Raw genomic sequence first — 25,334 nt, 5'->3', positions numbered from 1 at the left:
AATAAGAAACAATTTAAACGGCTCTTACGGGTTCTTTACTATTGGACAGAATTTTAAGTGGTTACAATGAAAGTGGTTATTCGGATGGATATTCGAAAAACAATATTTAGGAAATGTTTAAGATAATGTGAAAATATATAAAAAAGAAACGTTTTACGTCTGTGGATACCCCACAGATTTCATTTACTGGGTGAGATGAAAAACTGCTACCAACTTCAGACTGCTGTCATTTCTAAGCCACTCGTCCGACAGCTGTTAAAATTATTCCAGTGACAGCTCATTATATTGCTTACAAGCCTACAAAAACATTTTGGTGATAATTTTCCAGAAAAAAGTAAAAGTAAAAAAGCGACTTGACAGAAACCCGTGTCGCAGTGGCCGAAAAATGGCTCGTGAACTGAACACAAACGCAAAATTCCATTCGGCAAATATTGAAAAATGAGCTCGGGGTAAATCCATTGAAATTCCAAAAAGTGCAAGAACTTACATCGCAACGGAAAGAAAATAGACTCAAAAGAGCTAAAGAGTAGTGTCGCTTGGCCGATTGTGGTGAACTGCCGAAATTGGTTTTCTCCGATGAGAAAACATTCGTTGTCCAGCGGTTTGTTAACAAACAAAATGATCGTGTTTACTTGCCAAAGAGGTCAGCTGAAAATGTACACCTTCGTTTGGCCACCAGAACTCAAGCGCCGGCCATGATGATGGTGTGGGCCGCTATAACAGCTCAAGGTCGTGCTCCGCTCGTATTAATCGTCCGTGGCATCAGAATAAATGCCGAATATTATCGCGAAAATGTTCTGGAGAGTGTATTAAAGCCTTGGGCACGCAAACATTTTGGCCGCTGACCTTGGACATTCCAACAGGACTCAGCACAATCGCACTCAGCACGCGCCACCCAAGGATGGTTACAAAATGAGGTTTCTCGCTTCATTTACAGCGCACAATGGCCACCAAAATCTCCGGAACCAATCCGTTGGACTATTGTCTCTGGAGTATTTTGGAAAGCAAGGTTGGCACAAAAAAAAATACCAAAGTGTCGATCACCTCAAACAAGGCCATAATTCGTGTCAAAGGTGACCAATTCGAACAAATCTAAACTTATTCTAAAATTGCCATTGGTATTTCATTGGGTATTTCATTGTGGAGTGGCTTTCAAGTTCTAAAACATATACTATCTACCATGGCATAATTACAGAAGGTAGAACAAAGCTACCCCCTAAATGCAAATTTTCTTTTTGGAAAACATCGGTTTCACAGTTATCTCAATAACCACATTTTTAATTCCAAATTTAGTACCATTGGTACATTTAAGTAAGTATTTCCAAAACTCCCTCCTTTTCTTTTGGTGCCCTTATTCTGTCAAAACATATAAACATTTACTTAAAATTACCTCAATTTCCAGTCTTATATTGCTAATACCTTACCTTCCATCTCGATAAATCACATTAAATTATTTCATGGTATTCACATTTCAATATTTCCTCCATTAAAGTTTACCAACTTAAAACAAAAAACCTTCGAATGTTGTATAATACTATAGGTACACACATCTGGTCCCATTTAAGTTTTCACACACATTTTCTCTTCTAATGGCATGTCCTTGTATATCTATTCCTCGTTTTAGCATTTTCTTTGACATTAATAAATTAGAATTTTAACTTCCATCAGAGGTAGTTCAAGGAAAATATTTGAATGTTTGTGCTGCGATTGGTTAAGTTTGAGGAAGTGGTGATTTGAAAAACTTTGGCTGAATAAACAGACATAAATTTGTTGACATAACAAATTGTCCTTTTGTATTTATACTAAATTGGCCATCTCACAATATTTTTCTCATTCAAGTCAAATGTACGGAACACACCTGTATATTTCGTGAAAATTATTTAATTAGTGAATTGACAAAAAAAAAGAAAATATCTATTGTTGTTTTTTGTCATTTGTGTGGAAGGATGGGCATTCCAATGACTTGTGTTTTACAGAAGGAAAACGGTGCCATGGTAATAGCTGGCCAAATATTATTAAACTAACTGGTATATAAAATACAACAATTTAACTTTTTGTTCCATACGATAGATCTATTTGCTCGATTTTAGAAATTACAAATACAGTTTTGCAACATTTCTAGAAAACCATATACTCTTAGGCGTACACAAGTTAAAACCAGTAAGGAAAGCTCAAAAGTCGGGCGGGGCCGACTATATGATACCCTACACCACTATGCATATTTAGTAGAGCTCTCGTAAAAAGGTTTATACAGAGCATTTCAGAGCTCTATGAGATATTTGGTACAAAATCAAAATCTATCTAATTCTATCGTGCATTTTACGAACTATAGCTATATCTGAACCGATTTTCACCAAGTTTGATGTATTTGATTCTAGGCTGAATTCGGTCAGATTTGCCAAAACCCAGGACATTTGGGCTGATATTGGACATTTTGTGCGCAATCAACACGAAATTGGATGAAGATATATATAGGAGGTATATCCAAATCTAAACCGATATTTGTAAAACTGAAAAAGAAGATATTTCTTGGCAGCATCTGATACCAAATATTATTCTTGTATCGTACATTTTTCGAATTTGAGGGACTTAAAGCACAAATCGGATGAAAGGTATATATAGGAGCTATAGCTGTATCCGACCGATTTTCACTAAATTTGATGTACCAATATTAGCCATTTGCTGCACATTTAATCCGAAATCGGATGAAGATATATTTGGGAGCTATAGCTATATCTGAAACTACTTTTACTAAAATTGGTATCCTTGCCTCTAGGCTGAATTTGGCCAGATATGCCAAAATTCATGCCATTTCGGTTGATATTGGCCATTTGTTGCACAATTAACTCGAAATCGAATGAAGATACATATGGGTGCTATATCCAAATCTGAACAGATTTTGAGAAAATTAAAATCGACTACTTTTGGGCTTTATCTGATATCTGGTACCAAATATCATTCCTTTGAAGATATGCTATGCTATACTATATCCAAATCTGAACAGATTTTTATAAAATCAAAATCGACTATTTTTGGGCTTTATCTGATATCTGGTACCAAATATCATTCCTGTGAAGAGTATATTACGAATGTAAGGGACTTAAAGAGCAAATCGGATGAAACATATATATGAAGCTAGAGCTATATCTGAACCGATTTTTACTAAAATGTGTGTACTTGCTTATAGGCTGGTTTCGGTCGGATTTGCCAAAATTCATGCCATTTGGGCTGATATTGAACATTTGATGCACAATTAACACGAAATCGGATGAAGATATATATAGGAGGCATATCCAAATCGGAACAGATTTTAATACAATTAAAATCAATTATTTTTGGGCTTTATCTGATAACTGGTACCAAATATCATTTCTGTGGAGTGCATATTACGAATGTGAGGGATTTAAAGACGAAATCGGATGAAACATATATATGGGAGCTATAGCTATATCTGAACCGATTTTTACTAAAATTGGTGTACTTGCTTCTAAGCTGGTTTCGGTCGGATTTGCCAAAATTGATGCTATTACGGCCATTTGGTGGTCAATAACCCGAAATCGGATAAAGATATATATGGGTGCTATATCCAAATCTGAACCGATTTCGATAAAATTTAAAACAGCTATTCCTGTGCTCCATCTAATACCTGGTACCAAATATCACGGTTGTGGAGTGAACATTACGAATGTAAGGGACTAAAACACTAAATCGGATGAAATATATATATGGTTGCTATATCTGTATCTGAACCGATTTTCACTAAATTTCATATACTTGCTTCTAGGCTGAATTTGGTCCGATGTACTAAAATTCAGTCCATTTGGACTTATATCGGCCATTTGGTGCACAATTAACCCGAAATCGGATGAAGATATATATGGGAGCTATATCCAAATCTGAACCGATTTCGATAAAATTACAAACAGCTATTTCTGGGCTGTACCTTATATCTGGTACCAAATATCACGGTTGTGGAGTGAACATTACGAATGTAAGGGACTAAAACACTAAATCGGATGAAACATATATATGGTTGCTATATCTGTATCTGAACCGATTTTCACTAAATTTCATATACTTGCTTCTAGGCTGAATTTGGTCCGATGTACTAAAATTCAGTCCATTTGGACTTATATCGGCCATTTGGAGCACAATTAACCCGAAATCGGATGAAGATATATATGGGAGCTATATCCAAATCTGAACCGATTTTCTCCAAATTTGTTGTATTTACTTTAAGGCTAATCTCGGTCACATGTGCCAAAATTCGGGCCATTTGGGCTGATATTGGCCATTTGGTGGTCAATTAACCCGAAATCGGATGAAGATATATATGGGAGCTATATCCAAATCTGAACCGATTTCGATAAAATTTAAAACAGCTATTTCTGTGCTCCATCTAATACCTGGTACCAAATATCACGGTTGTGGAGTGCATAGTAGGAATGTGAGGGACTTAAAGATCAAATCGGATGAAAGATATATATGGGAGCTATAGCTATATCTGAACCGATTTTCTCCAAATTTGATATACTTGCTTCTAGGCCGAACCCGGTTGGGTGTGCCAAAATTCAGGTAATTTGGACTGATAGTGGACATTTGGTGCTCATTTAACCCGAAATCGGATGAAGATATATATGGGAGCTATATCTAAATTTGATCCGATTCTCACCAATTTCAATAGGGTTCGTCCTTGGGCCAAAAAAATATTGTTTGGAAAATTTCATCTCAATCGGATAATAAATGCGACCTGCATTTTGTTCACAAGAATACATGGACAGACGGACGGACGGACGGACGGACAGACGGACGGACATGCATAAATCTACTCAGAAAGTGATTCTATGAAGATTCTCAAAAGTAACTATGGGTCTATCTCGTTTCCTTCTCCATGTTACAAACAAATGCACAAAGACATAATACCCTTACCACTATGTGGTGTAGGGTATAATTAACCACTATTCAAAAACGTTTTATTTGACAAATTTGACCTTGCAAGAAGTAATATTTAGACTACCGTCGGATTTTGCCAATTATTATATTATGACATTTCGAAAAGCGAACAAGAACAAGTAAAAATGTCTTAAGTTCTGCCGGACTCTAACATTTAAGACCCACCACCATGAGGTAAAGAAAACTTTTAAAAATAAAAGCGACGGCATTGAATATTGAATTCCTTATTACGACAATTTAAAAAATGTAAAAGATTGTCGAAACTTGCACCCCTTATTTAGGTTACTTTGTGATGTAAACTTTCAAGACATCGATACACGCATCTTGTATTTTTAGCTCTACTTTCATAATTTTTTGGATTTCGTGTGCAATTTTAGAATGAAAAAAAAACACAAAAAATCCTTGGGAGAAACTTGAACAATTTCAACAAATTGATGACCTTTATATGGTGGCTATACGAAGACGTAGAAAAGTATAAATATTTTTTTCATAGGCTGTGGTACCTATTAAGATCCTCAAATACGAAATTTGAAACAATTCCTGCGAAAAATGTAGCTATAATCATTAAACCACCGAATAAAGGGATATACCATTATATGGTGGCTATACGAAGACGTGGACATGCATACGAATTTTGTTTGGCATAGGATGTAGTACCAATTACGAACTCCAAATACTGGGTAAAGTGCTTAGAAGAACTTTTAGTATGGATTTGTAGACAACTACGTTGAAAAATGTCCCTATACCCTCTATGAATGGCGGAGTGTACAAAAAATTGTCGTACAGTTTAATTCTAATATTTAACCTTTGCATTACTAAGCAAAAGATGGAACAATTAGTAACGATATTATAATGGAGCATATGTTTAGGCGCCTTTTTTATTTAGGGTCTGTACTTAAATATAAATGCTGAACATTTATTTTTCCTTTTATTATACCCTACACCACAACGTTGTCAGGGTATTATGTCTTTATGTATTTGTTTGTAACAGGCAATGGGCAACGAGATAGAGCCACAGTTCCTTTTGATGATCTGCATAGAATCACATTCCGAATCGAATTTATGCATGTCCGTCCGTCTTTCCATGTATTTTTGTAAAAAAAAGTACAGGTACAAAGTACATTGCCCGATCGACATGAAATTTTGCACTAATCAAAAGTCCTATTAAAATTGGAGATAATCATTCAAAATGTTGATAAAGCTCCCATACCTAAGTTCGTCCGATTTGGCTTTTATTGTGAACCAAACGTGTAATATCTGCTCAAATATTACGGAACGTCGAACTATAGCTCCCGTATATATTGTTCATCCGATTTTTTTATTTTTGTCCTCCGCAGCCATATTACGGCTGTAACGACGGCATTTGGGAAATTATATTAAGCTAGCTGGCCCGTTCCGCGTTGCCGGCCCGTACTTTTAGTCTTTAATGCACCTTTTTTAAAGCATAACAAATCACAGATCTGACTTATGTAAGCGGCAAAATTTTTATTATAAGTAGTGACCTCATATTAATTTCTAAATAGAAATAAATATTCATGGCAAAAATTAAAATAAATGTTCACGTTCGGTTTTAGATATTTTGGATAGCCTGAACTTATTTTTCAGCTATAGGCTTTAATTTGAGTGTTAAAAACCTATATGATATAGAACATCTATAATTGCTATTGTAAAGATCTAAGCAACACTTTTTATTAAAATAAATGAGCTGTAATTTGAAATATTTTCAACGTTTGGAATAACGTGCTGCGTGTTTTGTCCACCTCATAATTGAGGGTAGAATTATTCAGAATAGTCAAACATAATTACTCTTTTACACCCATTACCGTAAGATGGGAATTAATTTTTTTGTCATTTAAATTGGGCGTTGGAAACCCTATAAAGTCCATATTTTTCATCATAGTATAATTCAATGATGATTAAAGTTGCTTTCAAATATTCCTATTTTGTTTCATGTTTCTGCCACAATTTCCGGCTGAATGAGTCCCAGTTTGACATTTGAGTGCCAGTTTGTTTCATATAGACGTACATCCCAAACGAATATTCTCTACTCATTGGTTATGAAAGTGGACTTGGGGGTACACTAATATGCGGACAACAGTTAAATAAATGCCTATGAGGACAATTATCTGTAAGATGGTTCTGTACCCTAGAGTAACTTAAGTACAATTTTTAGCCAAATCAATTGATGAATGTGGTCAAGGCCAAGATGGACCCTACTTCGAAAATTGAAAAAAAATATTGTTAAATTGTAAAATATACTTGAAATCGGGTTGTACCCTTAAACGAAGGTTATAACCCATATCATGACCTGCAAAACGATTTAGAATTTATCTTGAAATTTTAGAAAGAATTTCTGGAATGATATAAATCCCTTTCTTACTTAATGTACAATTCGCTGTGCTATTTTCGCACTCTTTGTATTCGGTATTTAACTGATTGCATTTCCAATAAATTTTGCATTTTGAGTTCTGGACGGATTATTGTCATATAAAAGTTGTAGGTCCACGTTTTGAAATGAGCCACATAACGCTTTATCGGTCATTTTTGTTTGTTTAAATGTGTTCGCATTTTCCAGCTGAAGCACGATGTAGTTCCTGAAATTAAAAGCTAAATTCAAATTTTAGACATAAAAGATCGCCATTTAACATCGTATTGCACACTCATTTCATTTTTAATATTATGCATTCAGAATGCAATACAATAAAAAGTGTACAATTCAATATAGTATGTACTTTTCTTATCCTTGTCTGCCAAAAGTCCATTCCAAATTTGTCTGAATAGTGAAAATCGGACCAGCGGTTTTTGAGTTATAAGCGTAGTAATAACACAACTTACTTTTATAGATTTTATATATAGATTTTTTCCAAAAGACAAATTTCATTTTCCCAATTAATCTCTGTTTTTTTGTGATTTCACCCTCTGAGCGACGCCTTAATATGTCAACATCGTATAGAATTTGTTGTTAGCTTGTGTTAAACTATTTCTTGATCGGTTGCCGAAACATCAGACTTTTTAATTATTATTCCAAAAGTGTAGTTACGTTCGCCAACATATTTTGCGACGCAAAATATGAGTTAAAAAATTTTCGGTGTAAATTAGTGTAATACTTCTCACAGAAAGTAAATCAGATGTGGCCTAAGTGGACAAATCCTATATATAAACACAAGTTCAAAAGTATATAATATTAAATAAAATACTTTTAACATCCATAAAAAGCAAGACTGATAAATCTAAAATCCATAAAAAGCAAATGTGTTTTATTAAAATTATTTTAAATTAAATATGGAAAAAACAAAAACTTCTGCTATGTACCCCACAGAGGGTAGTTTTGAAAAATCATTTATCTCATATATTGCAAACCAGGTCACTTAAACGATATAAATACATAACAAATAGACACTCACCAATTTCTCTTCAAAGCAAAAAACGACGACATAGGTCAAAGTAAACATAACTTTTTGGGGGGTTTTACCTTACAATGCAATGCTAGGAAGTCTTTCCTAACAATTCGCAAATAAAGAAATATTAGCATTCGTTTTATCAAAGTCATATTTGCATAGTTTTAGGACATATATGTTATTTCACAGTAAATATTAATGTGTTCACATTGACCTCAGTTGTAATATGGATTGACTACCTTTGAAAAGTTTTCCATCGATTTATTACATAAGTATCTCTATTATGTGTGTTATTTATATTCTTTTTTTACATCCTTATTGCCAAGGATAGGAGTACCGAAACGTTATGCTTTAAATGAATGAAATATATCTTTGAGAAACGTACAATAATCTTTCTACAAAAGTTTTAATGTTACTTTTCTTTTCCACTGAAACACAAAATAAATGATCCCTAACATGAATCACAATTTTCAACAAACATGAATCAATTGCTCCAACTTTCTAACATCACTCAAGATTTCCTTTATTTTCCCATTTTCAATAAACAACAACATTAAGACTATAATCCTTTTTTTAAACTTTTCCCTTGGGCGAGAAAATTTTATATTTAAATGACATGGCATGGGACGTTCAACATCTGATTGTCAGTCATCGCTCAAAGTCAATTCATGCCAACTGACGATCAAATTCCTTGACGACATATTCAAACTTTTTAATGGTATATTCCACATCCTTATCCGTAATCTGATGATACAGCACAATGCGTGCATATGCCCAGTCACGGGCACTGACCTTCAATACAATACCGCTGGCTCCATTCTCTGCGCTGGTGATTACGCCATCCGCCAGTTCTTGAGCTGTTACTGTACCCAAACGTTTGGCAAACTCATCGGCAGTTACTTTGGGATTAACCATATGAATCAACAGAATATTTGAGTGCACATTGGCTAGGTCAACGGAAATGTTGGGGCTGTGTATATTAAACAGAGCTAGACGACCGGCAGATGTAGTAAACGGAAATAAAATAGAAAGAACAGAATGAAATACAATGAATGAGTATAAGGCACACAAACACACAATGCTAAATAAAAAAATGAAACAAAAGGAATTCAAGAAAAAGAAAATAAAAGAACATAACTCGTCGGCACAACGAATTGCAATTCAAGTACAAAAAGACGTCATTCACTGCAGTTTATTTACAAAAAACGAGGGTGGTTAAATAATAAAGGATGGAATGATTCAGGATAGCTTAAAAAGTCATGTTATTATTTATAATAAGGTATAATCCATTGTGCGATATTTAAGACCACATTTCAATGTCAACCATGTCAATAGATATTGGAATTTGCTTATAAAATGTTGGAACCAATGCCAATTTAACCCATGTGAAATTTTTGGTATTAAAATATATGTTGTGTTTGAGTCAAATCACAACAGTGTAAAGAAAGCTAAGTTTATTGTAATATTGTTGCCCTTGGTTGGAACTCTAACCCGTTGGACATTTGGTTACTCGAAATGACAACTCAAAATTGGTAAATTTTTAATTTGATTAACAAAATAGGCTAATAGACTAACATAACTTATTTCTTCTTGTAAACTTTCTAGCTATTTTCTCAATTTTTTCTCCAGCTTTATCATGGTAACGAAGATGAAGCTAACAAAGAAAAAACTCAGCAAAAGGAACAATAACGAAATGGTGAATAATGTTTAGAGTAAGTGTGTTATGGTACAAAGTGCCACTTTAGGCAGTTTATGAAACAGAAGAATATCGACACAAGTCTACAAACATACACATTCCACACAGACACACACAGCCATTGTAGAAAGTTCTTCCATGGTATTACAAACCATGCAATGGCAATGGAATGGCTAAACGGATGAATGCATAAACCTTTTGTAAGGGCAGATAGCGCAAACGGACAGATGAAGTTATGGGGTGGCTGAGACAAATGAAGCTGCTTACCAACAGGCTCCAAGGTGTGATAGGATAAATTGTGTATTCATGTGTGTGTGTGCGTGCTTGTGTTTATTTGCAGGTCTTGTCTTTTTATAAATTACCTTCTGCGATTCGTTTTGTTCTTTGATGATCCTCATTCAAGCGTGGTACAATTGTCTCAAGAGCCACTAAGCCAGCAGCAGCTAGTACACCGCATTGTCGCATGCCACCACCCAAAACCTTACGCAGACGACGAGCTCTGGAAAGAATGATACATATAAATAACAAAATAAATATGAACAAATAAATAAAGTGCAGTATTATATGAGACATTTTACACATCCGTCAATTGTAAATGATTATTAAAAAGAAAAATAAATTAATACGGAAGGCGATAGAGTAAATTGTTGTAATGTCTATAAAGTTCAGTTTTGTGTACCGACTGTATTTTAGTAAAAAAAAATTTTCCATCTCGTCTTAAAGGTGATTAGAAATCCTCTTGTCGAGGACAGAACGCTATTTTAAAAAAATAGAAAGCTGAAAGACTTTCTTATTGCTGTTCGCAAATTGTTCCTCTAAAGGCAACCTAAGGTCCATCAGCACTATGCTTTTCTGAATGAATACAAAAAGATTTTCCAAAATAAGGTCACCCCGTTTCCTTACAGGACTTCAAAAATGTTAAATGAGAAGTTATTTATTTTTTTAGAAACCCTAAAAGCCTTATGTTGCAAAGCCAGAAAGTTGTCTAATAGAAGACCTAAAGTCTATCATAAAAAACCTAACGATCTTCCTACTAACGACCAAAAATAATCTTGTAGAAGATCATAAGGCCTGCGTATAGAAGAGATCAAGAGGCCTTTTAATATAAAACCGAATGATATTTTTATAGAATACGAAAATATTTTATTTAAAAAAAGGAAGTTAGAAGACAAAAACTTTTTCCTCTAAAGACTAAACACCTCTTTGAAAAAATCAAATAAACTAAATATTTGTTCTTATGGAATACTGAAGAGTATTCTTATAGGTACATTAAGACAACAAGTTTTGTATAAAAGATAGGTACTCTAGAATACTTCAAAGACCTCCATCTTTAAAAGTTAAACCACATCTTATAGAACACTAAATTGCATTCTAATAAAAAAAATCTCATGCAGAAGCAAAACGATTTGTTAAAATAAAACAATTAAAAAAGCTGTAAATTTGGCCGGGCCGAATTTTGAATACCCTTCACCATTTGAAACGATTTGGCAATTTTCAAAAAAAAAAACAGTAAAGAAAGTCTTAAAGTCGGGCGGGCCGACTTTATGATACCCTACACCACTTTACTAATTAAGTAGAGCTCCACATAACAATTAAAAGTTTTTATGGGAGAATTCAATCATACACGCTATGATTATAATTATAATTTAAAGTTCAAAGGACTAAATATGCACAATTAATTTGAAATCGGATAAAGATATATATGGGAGCTATATCCAAATCTGAACCGATCTCGATAAAATTTGGCAAAAATATTTCTGAGCTGTATTTGATATATTTCCCTGAATATTAGACGTTTGGTGCACAATAAAAAGTAAATCGGACGAAGTTATATATGGGAGCTATATCCAAATCTGAACCGATCTCGATAAAATTCAACAAATGTATTTCTGAGCTGTATTTGATATATTTCCCCAAATATTGTTGTTGCATTGTGCATATTACGGCGGCGGTGGACAAAAATAGCAAATCGGATGAACAATATATATGAGAGCTATAGCTATATCTGAACCGATTTCGATCAAATTTGGCATACATATTTTCAGGCCTAATTTGGGTGTATATGCAAAATTCCATACAATTCGGGCTGATATTACACGTTTGGTGCACAATAAAAGGCAAATCGGACGAAGATATATATGGGAGCTATATCTAAATTTTAACCGATTATCTCCAATTTCAATAGGGTTCGTCCTTGGGCCAAACAAAAGATCTTTGCAAAATTTCATCTGGATCGGGCAATAAATGCGACCTGTACTTTGTTTACAAAAATACATGGACAGACGGACGGACAGACGGACGGACGGACATGCATAAATCGACTCAGAATGCGATTCTATGCAGATCATCAAAAGGAACTATGGGTCTATCTCGTTTCTTTCTGCCTGTTACAAACAAATGCACAAAGACATAATACCCTGACCACCTTGTGGTGTAGGGTATAAAAAATAAAATCCGTTAAAAATCACCAAAATACCGAAAATAGAGAGGTACAATTATATGGGCGCTATACCAAAACGTAAACCTACATGGCCCATTTTCAATACCAAAAGTCCTGCAGACATAATATACATTTAAGTAAAATTTTATAATACTACTTCATTTGGTTCGGAAGCTAGAGTGATTTCCACAGACGGATAGCCGGACGGACATCGTTAAATCGACATAGAATTTTATATTTTTTATTTTAAGAATATGTATACTTTTTGGGGTCTAAAATTGTGCTTAGTGGTCTTACAAACCGAATGACGAACGAACCATACAATGTTGTAGGGTATAAAAAATTAAAAATCGCTATATAAAATCTATTTTTATAGAAATGCAAAATATCATCCAGTTGATTACAAAAATCTCTTCTTCTTTAATTTATAGCAAGACATTAACCTATTCTATGTGTCTACTATAATATTTCAAAAGCAACAAAAGATATATTCAAAGAAGGCCACATATCAGATTTTAAAAGGGCAGAAAGCCATGTTATGGATTGCCCAGTTATCTTCTCATAAAATACCAAAAAAGGCCTACAAGTAGAACGTCAGAAGATTCATAATAGGAAGGTCTTCTTACAAAAGACCAAAATTTCATATCGTATATAAATAATATAAAGATTTTGTGGAAGATCATAAGAAACCAAAATATTATATAAAAGAAAACTATAAGGGATTCTACTAGGAGGACAATTATTAAATGTTTTTCTTTAGAGAAGACCAAAAGGATTTATAACAAAAGTTAAAAAGTTATTGTTACATAAGACAAAAAATCTCTTCAGAGGAAGAAATAGGTCGCAGTGAAGGGAAATACATTCCCCAATTTCTGTTAATTTTGAAATCTCAAAAGCATTTCTCCTCAATGTCTCATACGCGTGCAAGAAAACTTCAGTCTTCAGTGCAGGTTATGTATGTACGACCAACCTCTAAGGGGAACTAAATAAAACGTTTGGAAGGAGTTAACAAATAATCATTAGTTACATGACAAAACGACACCTTTAGGATTACTACATTTAATCGTTACCCTCTACAGTAATTGTTCTACTTTTTGCTTGCATGGCTTCTTTCTTGACTTCTTACACAAACCCCCTGTCCCTTCACACAGTCTTAACGCTATGCACCCCAAAACAATACGTACTCATTAATGAATGTTTTATTGCCGACCAATACAGAGCCCACCGGGGCCGACAGTCCCTTGCTCAGACAAAAGCACACCGAATCGAAATCTTTGGTTATGCGCGACACGGGCACCTTCAAATATGTGGCTGCATTAAAAATGCGAGCACCATCCATGTGGAGGGCAATGCGTTTGCCATTTGTCTTGACGGGATCCTTACATATTGCCGCGAGTTCATCTAACCACTCCAAAGGCAGTGCCTTTCCACCGCACATGTTATGGGTATTCTCCACAACCACTAGTGCCGTAACAGGTTCGTGACAATCATCGTAGAGTCGTAACTTATGTTGCATTTCTCTGAGACAAAAGGTGCCATCGGGTTTGTTTTTTATCGTGGCTAATTGTACACCGGCAATTTGTGCAGCTCCCGCTAAAGAAGTTCAATTTAATGGAGAAGTGATAATTAATGTTTTGAAAGGTTAGTAGTTGAGGATATTTTATTATGTTCTTACCTTGCTCGTAAAGGAATGTGTGAGAAATGTCACCAACGATGGCTTCGGTGCCGCGACGATGGCAATGAACCATAACTGGAATAGAAAATAATAAAAATGGCAATAAAAACGATAAGATGTAGTATTAGGTAGTAATTTATGGCGAGGTTAAAGTTCATTAGCCAGACATACGGTGAAAAACAGAATAAATTGTGTAAATTGTTCAAATGTCTTTGGGGTGTAATACCATTGATGTGATTTAAGAAAATTTAAAAAAAAATAAGTTAAAAATTGTAAAATAAAGTTGGTAGCCTCTTTAATATAAACTAAGTGTCAATGTAAAAGGGTATACTTTTTATCAATCTTTTATAGAGATGTATAAACATTAAATTACTCAAAATTGTGTATGACATCAAAATAAAAGAATTACACCAAATAAACTCAGAATTGATCTCAACTATTTGAAATATGTTTTGTCCCACTTATTCGACCTTTCACTTAAGACGCACAAAACGTCAAAACATAGAAGGCATATGGATAAAGGAGATGGTTGTATCAATAACAAATAGGTCCTGATATATGGCGTTTATGTGAAATCATTAATGTGTTAGCGGAAGCAGTTATTGGTACTGAAAACCTAAATTCTTCTAAAATATAAAATCTGGAGGCACCATAAATGAGGGCTACATAGAGAAGTAGATCGAATGAGGTATAGTTTTTAGTCCAAACATTCTAGAGAGTAATTCTAAATGAAAGCGAATTTTTCCTATATAAGCATAAACAAATGAAAATATAGAAAACGAAATGCTCTCACCGTTTATCTTCGAAAAAAAATCGAATCAGCAGATGTCGTCTATATCGATTCAGGGGTTTGAGTGGGAATATTGAAGTCACTCAATTCGTAAATATTAAAAATAACAAAAACTGTAGGATATTTGTCAGATGAAAATTGTTTCATAATAAAAAAATGTGAAAAGTACTTGATGACATCGAAAAATTCCAGAATAATCAAGTAAAATTCTTAAAAACGATAAAATGTGTTGTCAAAGTCGAGTGGATTGAACGCGTAAATCAGCATGTTGACTATGCAAAACATGATGAGGGCCACCTGGATAAAAAGACAAAACTATCTTTTCGTTGTCTATATCTTCATTTGTCTATGATGTGGGTGTCAAGATTTTTGCTCCATCAATTTACATAATACTAAATGGTAACAAATTCAGAGCTTTTTAGTGCTTTTAGTATCCCTACAGTTCGAAAACAAACTTTAGTGCATCTATCCTACACACCATTAGTGACTCTCTTTTTAAGTCTTAAAATTGTAGACCCCACCCTTCCAAAAATAATAAAATAATTAAAATTTAATACAATTTAATACATTTGGTATGTTTTAGTACCTGCAAAACGAAGAGACCCTACTGCCAAATTTTCCATTTTAAGCATTATCCGTTCACACAATACAGTATTTTGTTCCAATTAGCATTTTCGTATACCAAAATTTCCACCTCCATACGTGCAAACAAACCAAATTGTACCAAAGTAAGTACAATTTATTACAGTTCTTACACTAAAACCATCTCCTTATGTCAACCATACTTCCCAAACTTAATTATTATACCAAATGTCAAGATCTTAGATCAATCGCATCCAACCATTTTGGAACTTATAATGATAGAACAAATTTAAAATACGATACTAAACTGTGACTGTTTTGTTAGAAATTTTTGAAAAATCCTAATATTCTATGAATTTTGAAAATTTTAGTTTGCACTTGCCGCATCTAGTCAATTTGCCACGTATATCGTACGATTAAACGCCTTTAGACTTCTTTCGTAGGGCTATGTTAAAGCTCATGTCACAAGTGATTTCTGGAAAATTTAATCTCATGCGAAAAATAAATACGATCTATACATTGCCTAAAATAATACATTAACAGGAAGTATGGGTCTATTATGTTTCCTTTTGTATGTTACAAACAAATGCACAAAAATATAACACTCTGTATAGTGTGGCGTAGAGTATAAAAATAGCGGTCTCAGGGTGTAAGCAAAAAATTTCTTCGAAAATTCCTCCTCGGATGGGCTTTTATTTGACTATGCTACTGTATCTATTTATATAAAAGAAAGTTGTGTTAGTTACTACGCTTATAACTCAAGAACCGCTGATCTGATATTAAGAATATTCGGCTTATTTGGGTGTTTCAGCATAACAATGATCCCAAACATGCATCAAAACATGTCAAAGATTGGTTGCGGGAGTCAAAAATTGGTGTTTTGTCATGGCCGGCACAATCACCTGACCTAAACCCCATAACAAACCTTTGGAGTATCGTAGACAGGAAGATCAAGCGAGATTCGGAAACAAATAAATACAACATTTTCCAAAGAATTCAGGGTGCCTGGGAAAACATACCCAAAGATCAAATTGAGCGTGTTGTAAATTCAATGCATCGTAGGTGTGCAGCTGCTATCAAAAATAATGGTTATGGTATCGACTACTAGCCAAAATTTAATTATTTTAAAATAAAGAGTTGCTTTAGTTTTGCCCAAGCAAAAATTTGTTCATTGTAGATTTCCATATATTATTATTCATTTAAAATTATTTTGTATTTTTAATTTTAGTTTTTTAAAAGTGAATAAAGTACCTCATTTAAAAATGGAAATATAATTCCGATTTATTTATTTTTGTAAAAGTTAAGAGCTAATTGGACATTTAGTAAGAAAAAGATTTCAATTCTTTAAAAATACCTAAACTTTCAAGATACCTTAAATCGATTTTGCAGGTCATATGGGTCATAACCCCTGTATAAAGGGTAAAATCCGATGTAAAGTATATTTTATATTTTAACCATATTTTTCATACTAATTTCGGCATATGTTGGTAATTTAACAAGAGAGCATCGTTGCAAGAATGACTTTTTGGTATAACCATCATATCATTTAAGCTATTTTCGGAGTCTTTATCACTTTTTTCATTTTTTTTTTTTTCGTTTTTGCCCTTATTTGCCATTTTTATTTCTATGGGTGTAGCAAACCTCTTCTCATAAAAAATTGTATGTAGGCTACTCTGGGGTAGAGAACCATCTTACAGATAATTGCCACATAGGCATTTATTTAAGTATAGTCCCTACATTAGTGTACCCCACTTTCCCAATCAATGTGTGGTCAGCAAAGACAATTTAGAATATTGAATATTGAATTTAGAATATTGCTTGGAACATATATTATTTGGGATGTACGTCTATATGAAATAAACTCCAAAATGTCAAACTGGGACTCATTCAGTCGGTAATTGTGGCAGAAAGCATTAGAAATCATATAAAGTAGCACGAGACCGAACATTTTTTTAGTCGTAATTGAATTATATTAAATTATATATGATTAAAAATATGGTCTTTAAGAGGCCCCCAACGCACAGTTTTAGGGTGTAAATGAGTAATTATCTTTGACCATTCTGAAATCATTCTGAGGTGGACAAAGCTAAATACCACGCAGCACGTTATTCTAAGCGTTGGGAATACAAATTCCAAATTACCGCTAATTTGAATGAAAAATGTTGCTGAGCTCTTTACAATACCAACAATTAAGCTGAGTTTTCACATGGGGCTTTTATAGATGTTCTATATCATATAGGGTTTTAACACTCAAATGAAAGCCAATGGCTGAAAAATTGGATCAGGCTATTCAAAATATCTAAAACCGACGGTAGGTGAACATTTTTATTCAATTTAATGTATATATTTTTTTAGAAATTACTATAGAAAGTTGTACCGCTTACATAAGTCAGATCTGTGATTTATTAAAGTACGGGCCGGCAACACGGACCGGGCCAGTTAGTTTAATATATTTACAAATTTTAGTTCATTCTCTATTATCCTACGCCACTCGAATAAGAGAGAATGATCGATATTTTTTTTCCACTCGGAGGAGTACACCAGCTCAAATTCGAATACAGAGTGAAACTCACTTTCTGGGCTCTCACAAATATAAAAATCGTTTAAAGTAAATACAATTACTTTAATATACATTTTAATTATGAGAAAACCTTTTGTCTATTCTGCAAATTGTTCTTTATGGATTCAAAAAACCGGTTATCCCGCCACCATCAATTGCATTAATCAAGTACACACAAAGAATTAACAATAATAAAATCAGCTCTGAGCCACTTAAAAATACCAATCCAGTTTTGTTGCTAAATATTATTATTGTTAGTGTAAGCTTATACCTTACACGCATTGTCGGCAAACCAAAACATTCTCTTCCAATAAATTATATTTTGTACATACTTGCCAATAAATTCGCCATAGTACCACTGGGTACAAACAAGGCGGCTTCTTTTTCAAATAGCTTCGCGGATGTTTGTTCCAATTGCAAAACGGTTGGATCTTCACCATAAACATCATCACCAACCACAGCTTCTAACATGGCCTGACGCATTTCTTTGGTCGGTAGACTCACTGTGTCCGAACGAATATCGACAACATAGTTGGCAGACATCGTTGAATTGGATGGTGGCATTTTCAATTGAATTCTTCTAATGGCAGTTGGGTACTACAAAAAATGAAAATGAAGGAAAAAATAAAAAATTAATTTACATAAATAAAGCTATTCAGTAACCATTGACAAGTATAACCACTTATACTTGTAGCTGTTCAGTTGTGCGGATATCTAATTATAAATATTTGCATTTCTACCATAAATATCTTTTGAAGTGCAGTCATTCAATCGGGCGGTCATAGAATTTTTATTAAAATTATTTTATGGTAGACATTGGGAGCTATGTTCTATTAAATTGCACACAATTTTAAATTTTATGGGGAAACATTTATATAACAGTTAGAAGATAGAAAAATATGAGTATGAATATGATTTCGTTGAAAAAAAAAAAAAAAAAAAAAAAAAAAAAAAAAAAAAACATACGAACAAATCTGTGTCACAATTCTATTCCTCATCTTAAATATCACCTAATGATCATGAAAGTAAATTATGTTCACAACAACAATGTCATTCCATTATCATGTTGTGAATTTATTTTGTTGGCGCCTCAATGAAACCACATCGACCGCGAAAACAAAACTTTATATCTATGAGCATATCTACATACATATGTACTTTTGTTTACATACAATGAGTGAGGAAAAATAAACTATCGGTCATTTGCCTCAGATTAGTGACTGGCGTTCTTATGTACCATGTGTATATTAAGGGGAGCCACTCAAATTTAATGAACATCAATAATGTACCATTGAAATATAAACAACGTTTGAACTTTTGAGATTGAACAGTGTCATATAGCGAGAATGTTTCCGACTTTATATAGTAAAAAATAATATCTAACACACTTATATTAATGAAATTATGACAATCATGTACAAAAGCACACACGAGCACTCGAAATTTAAATTTGTGTGAGTTGATATATGAGTTAATATGTGACCATTATAATAATCTTTGGGCGTAAACACCCTCAAGTCTGTCAACTGTTGTATGTTTATCTGTGAGTGAAACTTGACAAATGTTTTTTTAATTCAATCTGCCGTTAGTGTCGTATTTTTCGCAACGATTTCGAAGTAGGATTTAAATGAATTAAGAGTAAGGTAGCTAAAACAAAATCGGCAGCTAATATAGGCTGGATCGATGTTTTGATACCATTTACTGACACAGCAACTTAGTATATAAGACAATTATGACAAATCAAGCAAAGCTTAGAGTTGTGTGAAACAACTTTATGCCAAGTGGATTTTAATTACACGAGATCAGGGTCATGTTTTCATAAAATATACTCATTTTTTTCTTGATACTAAGAGCAGGCATTGTAAAGAAATATTTTTCCTTATTGTAGATCAATGAACGGACTGGGTCTGCTCACGGAAACGAGGCTATGATGACCCCAGCAAGAATTCTCATTACATACTCATCATGCTCTTTTAAAAGGGCATGTAAGACAAAGTCATTCGGCCACTAAATTTCGTTCAAATAACTACATGTTTATAGATCGGTCACAAAAAGACTTTAAATAAGTACTTATTTATTGTATTTTAACCAGATTCGTACTGAATACCAAATATCGGGAGGTACCGTTATATGGGGGCTATACGGAGACGTGGACCTGCACAGACAATTTTCTGTCTTAGGCTGTAGTATCCATTACGAACTTCAAATACCAAACTTGAAACATTTCCCCTACAAAAGGTTATCTTTTTATTTTAATAGCGCACAATGCTAATCTTACGCCTACATTAGATTTAGTGAAAATATGGGATATATTGGGCCATTCCTTCCTTCTTCCCCAGGAAGGTAAGCCTTTGCATTAATGTTAACTCTCTCATTCGATAACCTTTTTAATACCCAAACTTTGCGAATTTAAATTTTTGTTTTCAGCGTTAATACTTTTTAAACCCTCCACCTTGGAAAAAAGGGTATACTAACTTTGTCATTCCGTTTGTAGCATCCCTAGATATTCATCGTAGACCCCATATATAGATATATATACACTGGTGGCCAAAACTAAAGCAACTTAAATCGCAAAGACAATAAATGTCCTGTAACTTTTACAAAAATAAACAAATCGTAATTATTTTTCCAGTTTTAAATGAGGGGTTTATTCACTTTTAAGAAACTAAAAATAAAAATAGAAAAATAATTTTGAACGAAAAATAATATGTGGAAAACTAAAATGACCCAATTTTTGCTTGGTCAAAACTAAAGCAACTTTTGATTTTTTATTTTAAAATAATTAAATTTGGGTAGTAGTCGATAGCATAACCATTATTTTTGATAGCAGCTGCACACCTACGAGGCATTGAATCTATAACACGCTCAATTTGATCCTTGGGTGTGCTTTCCCAGGCACCCCGAATTCTTTAGAAAATGTTGTGCTTATTTATTTCCAAATCTCTCTTGATCTTCCTATCTACGATACTCCAAAGGTTTTCTAAGGAGTTTAGGTCTGGTGATTGTGCCGGCCATAAAAAAACATGAATTTTTGACTCCCGCAACCAATGTTTGACAAGTTTTGATACAAGTTTGGGATCATTGTCATGCTGAAACACCCAAATCAGCCGAATATTTTAAACAGCGTAAGGGAACAACGTGATGTCCAACACATCTTTGTAAACAAACCGATCCACAACGTTCTTTATTTTATGGATATTCCCAAGTCCATAGAAAGAAAAACAGCGCCACGCCATTTTTGACCCCCCTCATGCTTCACTGTACCTTTGCAACACTGCGGCTTGAGTCCTTCATTTTTTGGTCTTCTCACCGTAAAATTTTTCACGTCTAAGCTTTTAATATTAAACGTAGACTCATCCCAGAAATAATGTTTTTTCCATTGAGCTTGATTCCACTTAATATTATCGTTTCCGAAAGCCTTTTTGATTTTTTCAGATATAAATGGTTTTTTGACGTCTTACGGGCATGCAGACCAGCTGCCACTACTCGTCTACGCACTGATCTCGAGCTTATATCCAATAATTGCTCTCTCACCAATCCAGTTGAACTCTTAAATAGTTGTTTTTTATTTCTCTCGCAATTTGTGGATCAGTACGGGCTGAAGTTTTTCACGGCCTTCATCCGTTATAGACTGTTACTACTAATCCAGTTTCAAAAAACCGACTTAGTATACAGAAATAATTATGAAATCACATAAATATTTATGAAATATTTCTCGGAAATCATTTTCTGTGATATATTGTTTTGATAGTCACTGATAATTTGCTGTTTTATTCAGGCACTGTATTTGCTTTTAGCCATTTTTAAAAATTTTTTGGGCAGTACTTAAAAAACGAAAAGAAAACACATGCTGTTGTAAAAAACTTCTCAAAAAGGATTTATGACAAGCGAAATTGTCGAAGGAAGCAAAAAGCGATAAATATCACAGTAAAAACAACTGAAATTGCAGCGGTTATATGAATGTTGCTTTTGTTTTGTCCACGCCAAAATCGGGTTAATTGACTTTACCAAACATTATTTTTTATATAAAAATGAATTTTGGTTTTATGTTTTAGGGTTTTTAGAAGTGAATAAAGTACCTAATTTAAAACCTAAAAAACCTAACCTAAAAAAAACCTAAAAAAAAAAACAATTTAAAACTTTCCCATTTTCTTAATTTTTGAAAAAGTTACAGGGCATTCATTCTCCTTGTAATTTCAGTTGCTTTAGTTTTGGCCACCAGTGTATATATATATATATATATATATATATATATATATATATATATATATATATATATATATATATATATATATATATATATATATATATATATATATATATATATATATATATTCAGCATTAAATTTTAAGTCGATTTCACGATGTCCGTTTTTATTATTTTACGTAGAGCATCAAAATTTAGCAGAACAATTTGAATTGTATCTAGGATGGTTGGTATTGAAAATGAGATACATCGGTCCACGTTTTGGTATAGCCTCATATAACGCTTCCTGCCGATATTTGCATAAAAATTGGTATTTTCAGTTCATTGAATAATTAGTTCCACGTTTTCCTATAGCGCACGTATAACGATACCCACCCATATTCGGTATTTCGATAATCCCAGTCACATTTACCCACATAATTATTTCAAATTTGGTATTTTGGAAGATTTGATAAACGACAATCCTTGAAGTATAACATTGTCTATATAGGTTCCCGATCCCCATATAACGGCCTCACTCACTTTATGGTTTTTTGATGAGTTTAACTGCATTATGCAAACGGTCTTACTGGTATATAAACTTTAATGTTTTAATGTTTTTTTACTTGTTTTAATTTTAATCGGCTAACACAATTACTTTCGATCACCTAAAGTATACATACTGTTTTGTTTATTTGTTTTAATCATTTTGAGTATCACAATTTGTAAGGTATTTAAAACGACTAAGGAGCAGATTTTTCCAAGTAAGGAAAACGATGGAATTATAAACTCTTAGTGAATCTATAGTGTAGCCTTTTTACACATTGCTATTTATCTTCGTATTTCCTCACAATCTATGTTCTTATACAAAAATAGCAACAGCGGCAACTTAAGAAATAACAAAGTAATGATCGTATATGCTACCAAGCACGGTTTTTATTTATATTTTTTACAGGCAAAAATTTCAATATCTTGAAATTTTGTTTGAATTTAGAAAGAGTATAGAATTATGTGAAATGTCTAGCAATCATATAAATATTAGAAATATAGAATCCACAGTACTGGAATCTTCTCATCTACCTCAATATTTTATTGTATTATGTTGCCCTACAGAAAATATAGAATAAATAAATATGTACCAATTAAAAAAAAAAAATAAGTTTGTAGCATCTTTTAGCGTGGCTAAAATATTCTTGTTAGTTTAACAAATCTGACGACTTAAACCTTTTTTAGAATATTTTTATTTTTCTTCGTTCTTTTGCCTTAATTTTGTGGCCGAATGACAAATTCTAAAAGATATTCTTAGTTCACATTTCATAAAAGCACACTCAAGTTTCCATTAATTGACACTAATTGCAATTCAATATTTATAATACTCCACTATCATCATATTTTAATTTCACAAAATTGTTCTTAATACCATCCACTTATCACTTCTACTTATATATATATAGATAACTAAACAGAACCACCACTCTAAGCGTAATTGATTTATTCCATTTTGTCTTCGATTTCATTACCGTGGAATTTTATTAGCGCGCTTCGCTATTCGAATGATCTGTTCGACACGATGTCCGGCGTAAACTGAATGTGTGGTTTCTCATTCGCTCTTTTGCTTTCATTCAATAATTCATGATGCCCATGAGCGTTAAATGGTATTGAGTGTTGCCAGACATTGATGACAATCGCCTTTGAACACTATCGGGTAAATTTCATTAATATATGTCGTTAAATATGTATGTACACACGTCTGATTTATAAAAAAGTAAAGAGAAATTTTGGGAGAGAAAACTATTCTTCATGGGTATTTGAAGAAAATTTTTAGAACTATTTCGGATGATGTACACAAGCCTAATATTTCCTATACATTATTTTCTTTTGTATTTTTTATTGATCATGTCTGTTTTCATGAGTTTTTCTCAAGTATTCATAAAACATCAACAAATTAAAGTTTAAGTATTTCATTATGTACTTATTCCAATAATTTTAATTTGTGAAAACTTTAAACTTTCTAAAAATTCATTGATACATGAAGAAACAAGTTAAAAAGTAAAAATTGCCGCCAGAGATATACCCTCAGCCTATGTTCGATTATCTAAATATATTTTGATTAGTGTTAAGATTATTCAAACGTTTGACCCTCTATGAAGCAGATCCCGAAGGAATGGGCCAATATTGCCCATTTCCTATCGGACCCAAAATATGATATAAATATTTCGACAGATGTGCCAAGTCTAAATGGAATCGGATGTTAATTTGGCGATTTATGAGCTTCATGGGTACTCAAAATTTCAATATTTTGTGGGGGAGGTACTTGATGGAGTGGACCGATATTGTCCATTTTCACACCTGTCCTAGAACTGACACAAATATTAGGATACGCATAGTCGGAGCAAATTCGGATTAGCCTTTCTCTTTCTGTGCAAAAAATTTGTTTTTTTTTTTGAAAATTTCGACCTTTTGTGGGGGAGGTACCAGAAGGAGTGGGCCGATATTGTTCATCTTAACACAAGACCTTGGGTTAATATAAATATTGGGATGTGTGAAATTTGAAAATTTTGACCATTTGTGGGGGAGGTACTTGATGGAGTGGACCGATATTGCCCATTTTCACACCTGACCTAGCACTGACGCAAATATTAGTATTTGCAAAGTTGGAGCAAATTCGGATTATCCTTTCTCTTCCTGTGCAAAAAATATATTTTTTGAAAATTTCGACCTTTTGTGAGGGAGGTACCAGAAGGAGTGGACCGATATTGCCCATCTCCGAACTCGATCTAAGTTTGACAAAAATATTACGTTGTAGCCAATTTGGACCAAATCGGATACTCCCTTCGAGAGTTATCGTGCGCACCAGCCAGCCAGACAGACAGACAGACGGACGGACATCGCTAGATCGCTAAAACCGTTATTTCGACTAGGCACGTTTTGGCCGTATCAAATGATATATACCCTCTGTAGCCATATGGCTGAGGGTAGAAAAAGTAACTTTAATTCTTACTTAAAAAATATATTTTTAATTATTATTGTAACTTTGATGTCATTGCAGTAATT

General features: G+C 33.4%; 1 protein-coding gene across 1 annotated transcript; it reads right to left on the bottom strand.

The window, feature by feature from the left end:
- Positions 1-8,843: 8,843 nt before the first annotated feature.
- On the bottom strand, positions 8,844-23,914 carry LOC101895854 (uncharacterized). The gene is made up of 6 exons (XM_005188480.4): positions 23,801-23,914; positions 18,427-18,691; positions 14,163-14,237; positions 13,672-14,080; positions 10,410-10,546; positions 8,844-9,340 (listed from the first exon to the last, which is right to left on the bottom strand). The coding sequence occupies exons 2-6, from the start codon at positions 18,656-18,658 to the stop codon at positions 9,018-9,020; spliced, it is 1,176 nt and encodes a 391-aa protein (XP_005188537.2). The 5' UTR covers positions 18,659-18,691; positions 23,801-23,914; the 3' UTR covers positions 8,844-9,017.
- Positions 23,915-25,334: the final 1,420 nt, after the last annotated feature.

The sequence above is a fragment of the Musca domestica genome, unplaced genomic scaffold, assembly GCF_030504385.1.
Source record: "Musca domestica strain aabys unplaced genomic scaffold, Musca_domestica.polishedcontigs.V.1.1 1, whole genome shotgun sequence".
NCBI classification, from domain to species: domain Eukaryota; kingdom Metazoa; phylum Arthropoda; class Insecta; order Diptera; family Muscidae; genus Musca; species Musca domestica.
Note: the sequence above shows the minus strand (reverse complement) of the source record. Positions and strands in the feature narration are given on the sequence as shown.

Coding starts and splice junctions, on each gene's coding strand:
- LOC101895854 (XM_005188480.4), bottom strand. CDS start 18,658: ATGCCACCATCCAATTCAACGATGTCTGCCAACTATGTTGTCGATATT. Junction 14,238..18,426: donor TATGGCGAATTTATTGGCAA/GTATGTACAAAA, acceptor TTTCTATTCCAG/TTATGGTTCATTGCCATCGT. Junction 9,341..10,409: donor AACAAAACGAATCGCAGAAG/GTAATTTATAAA, acceptor CCGGTCGTCTAG/CTCTGTTTAATATACACAGC.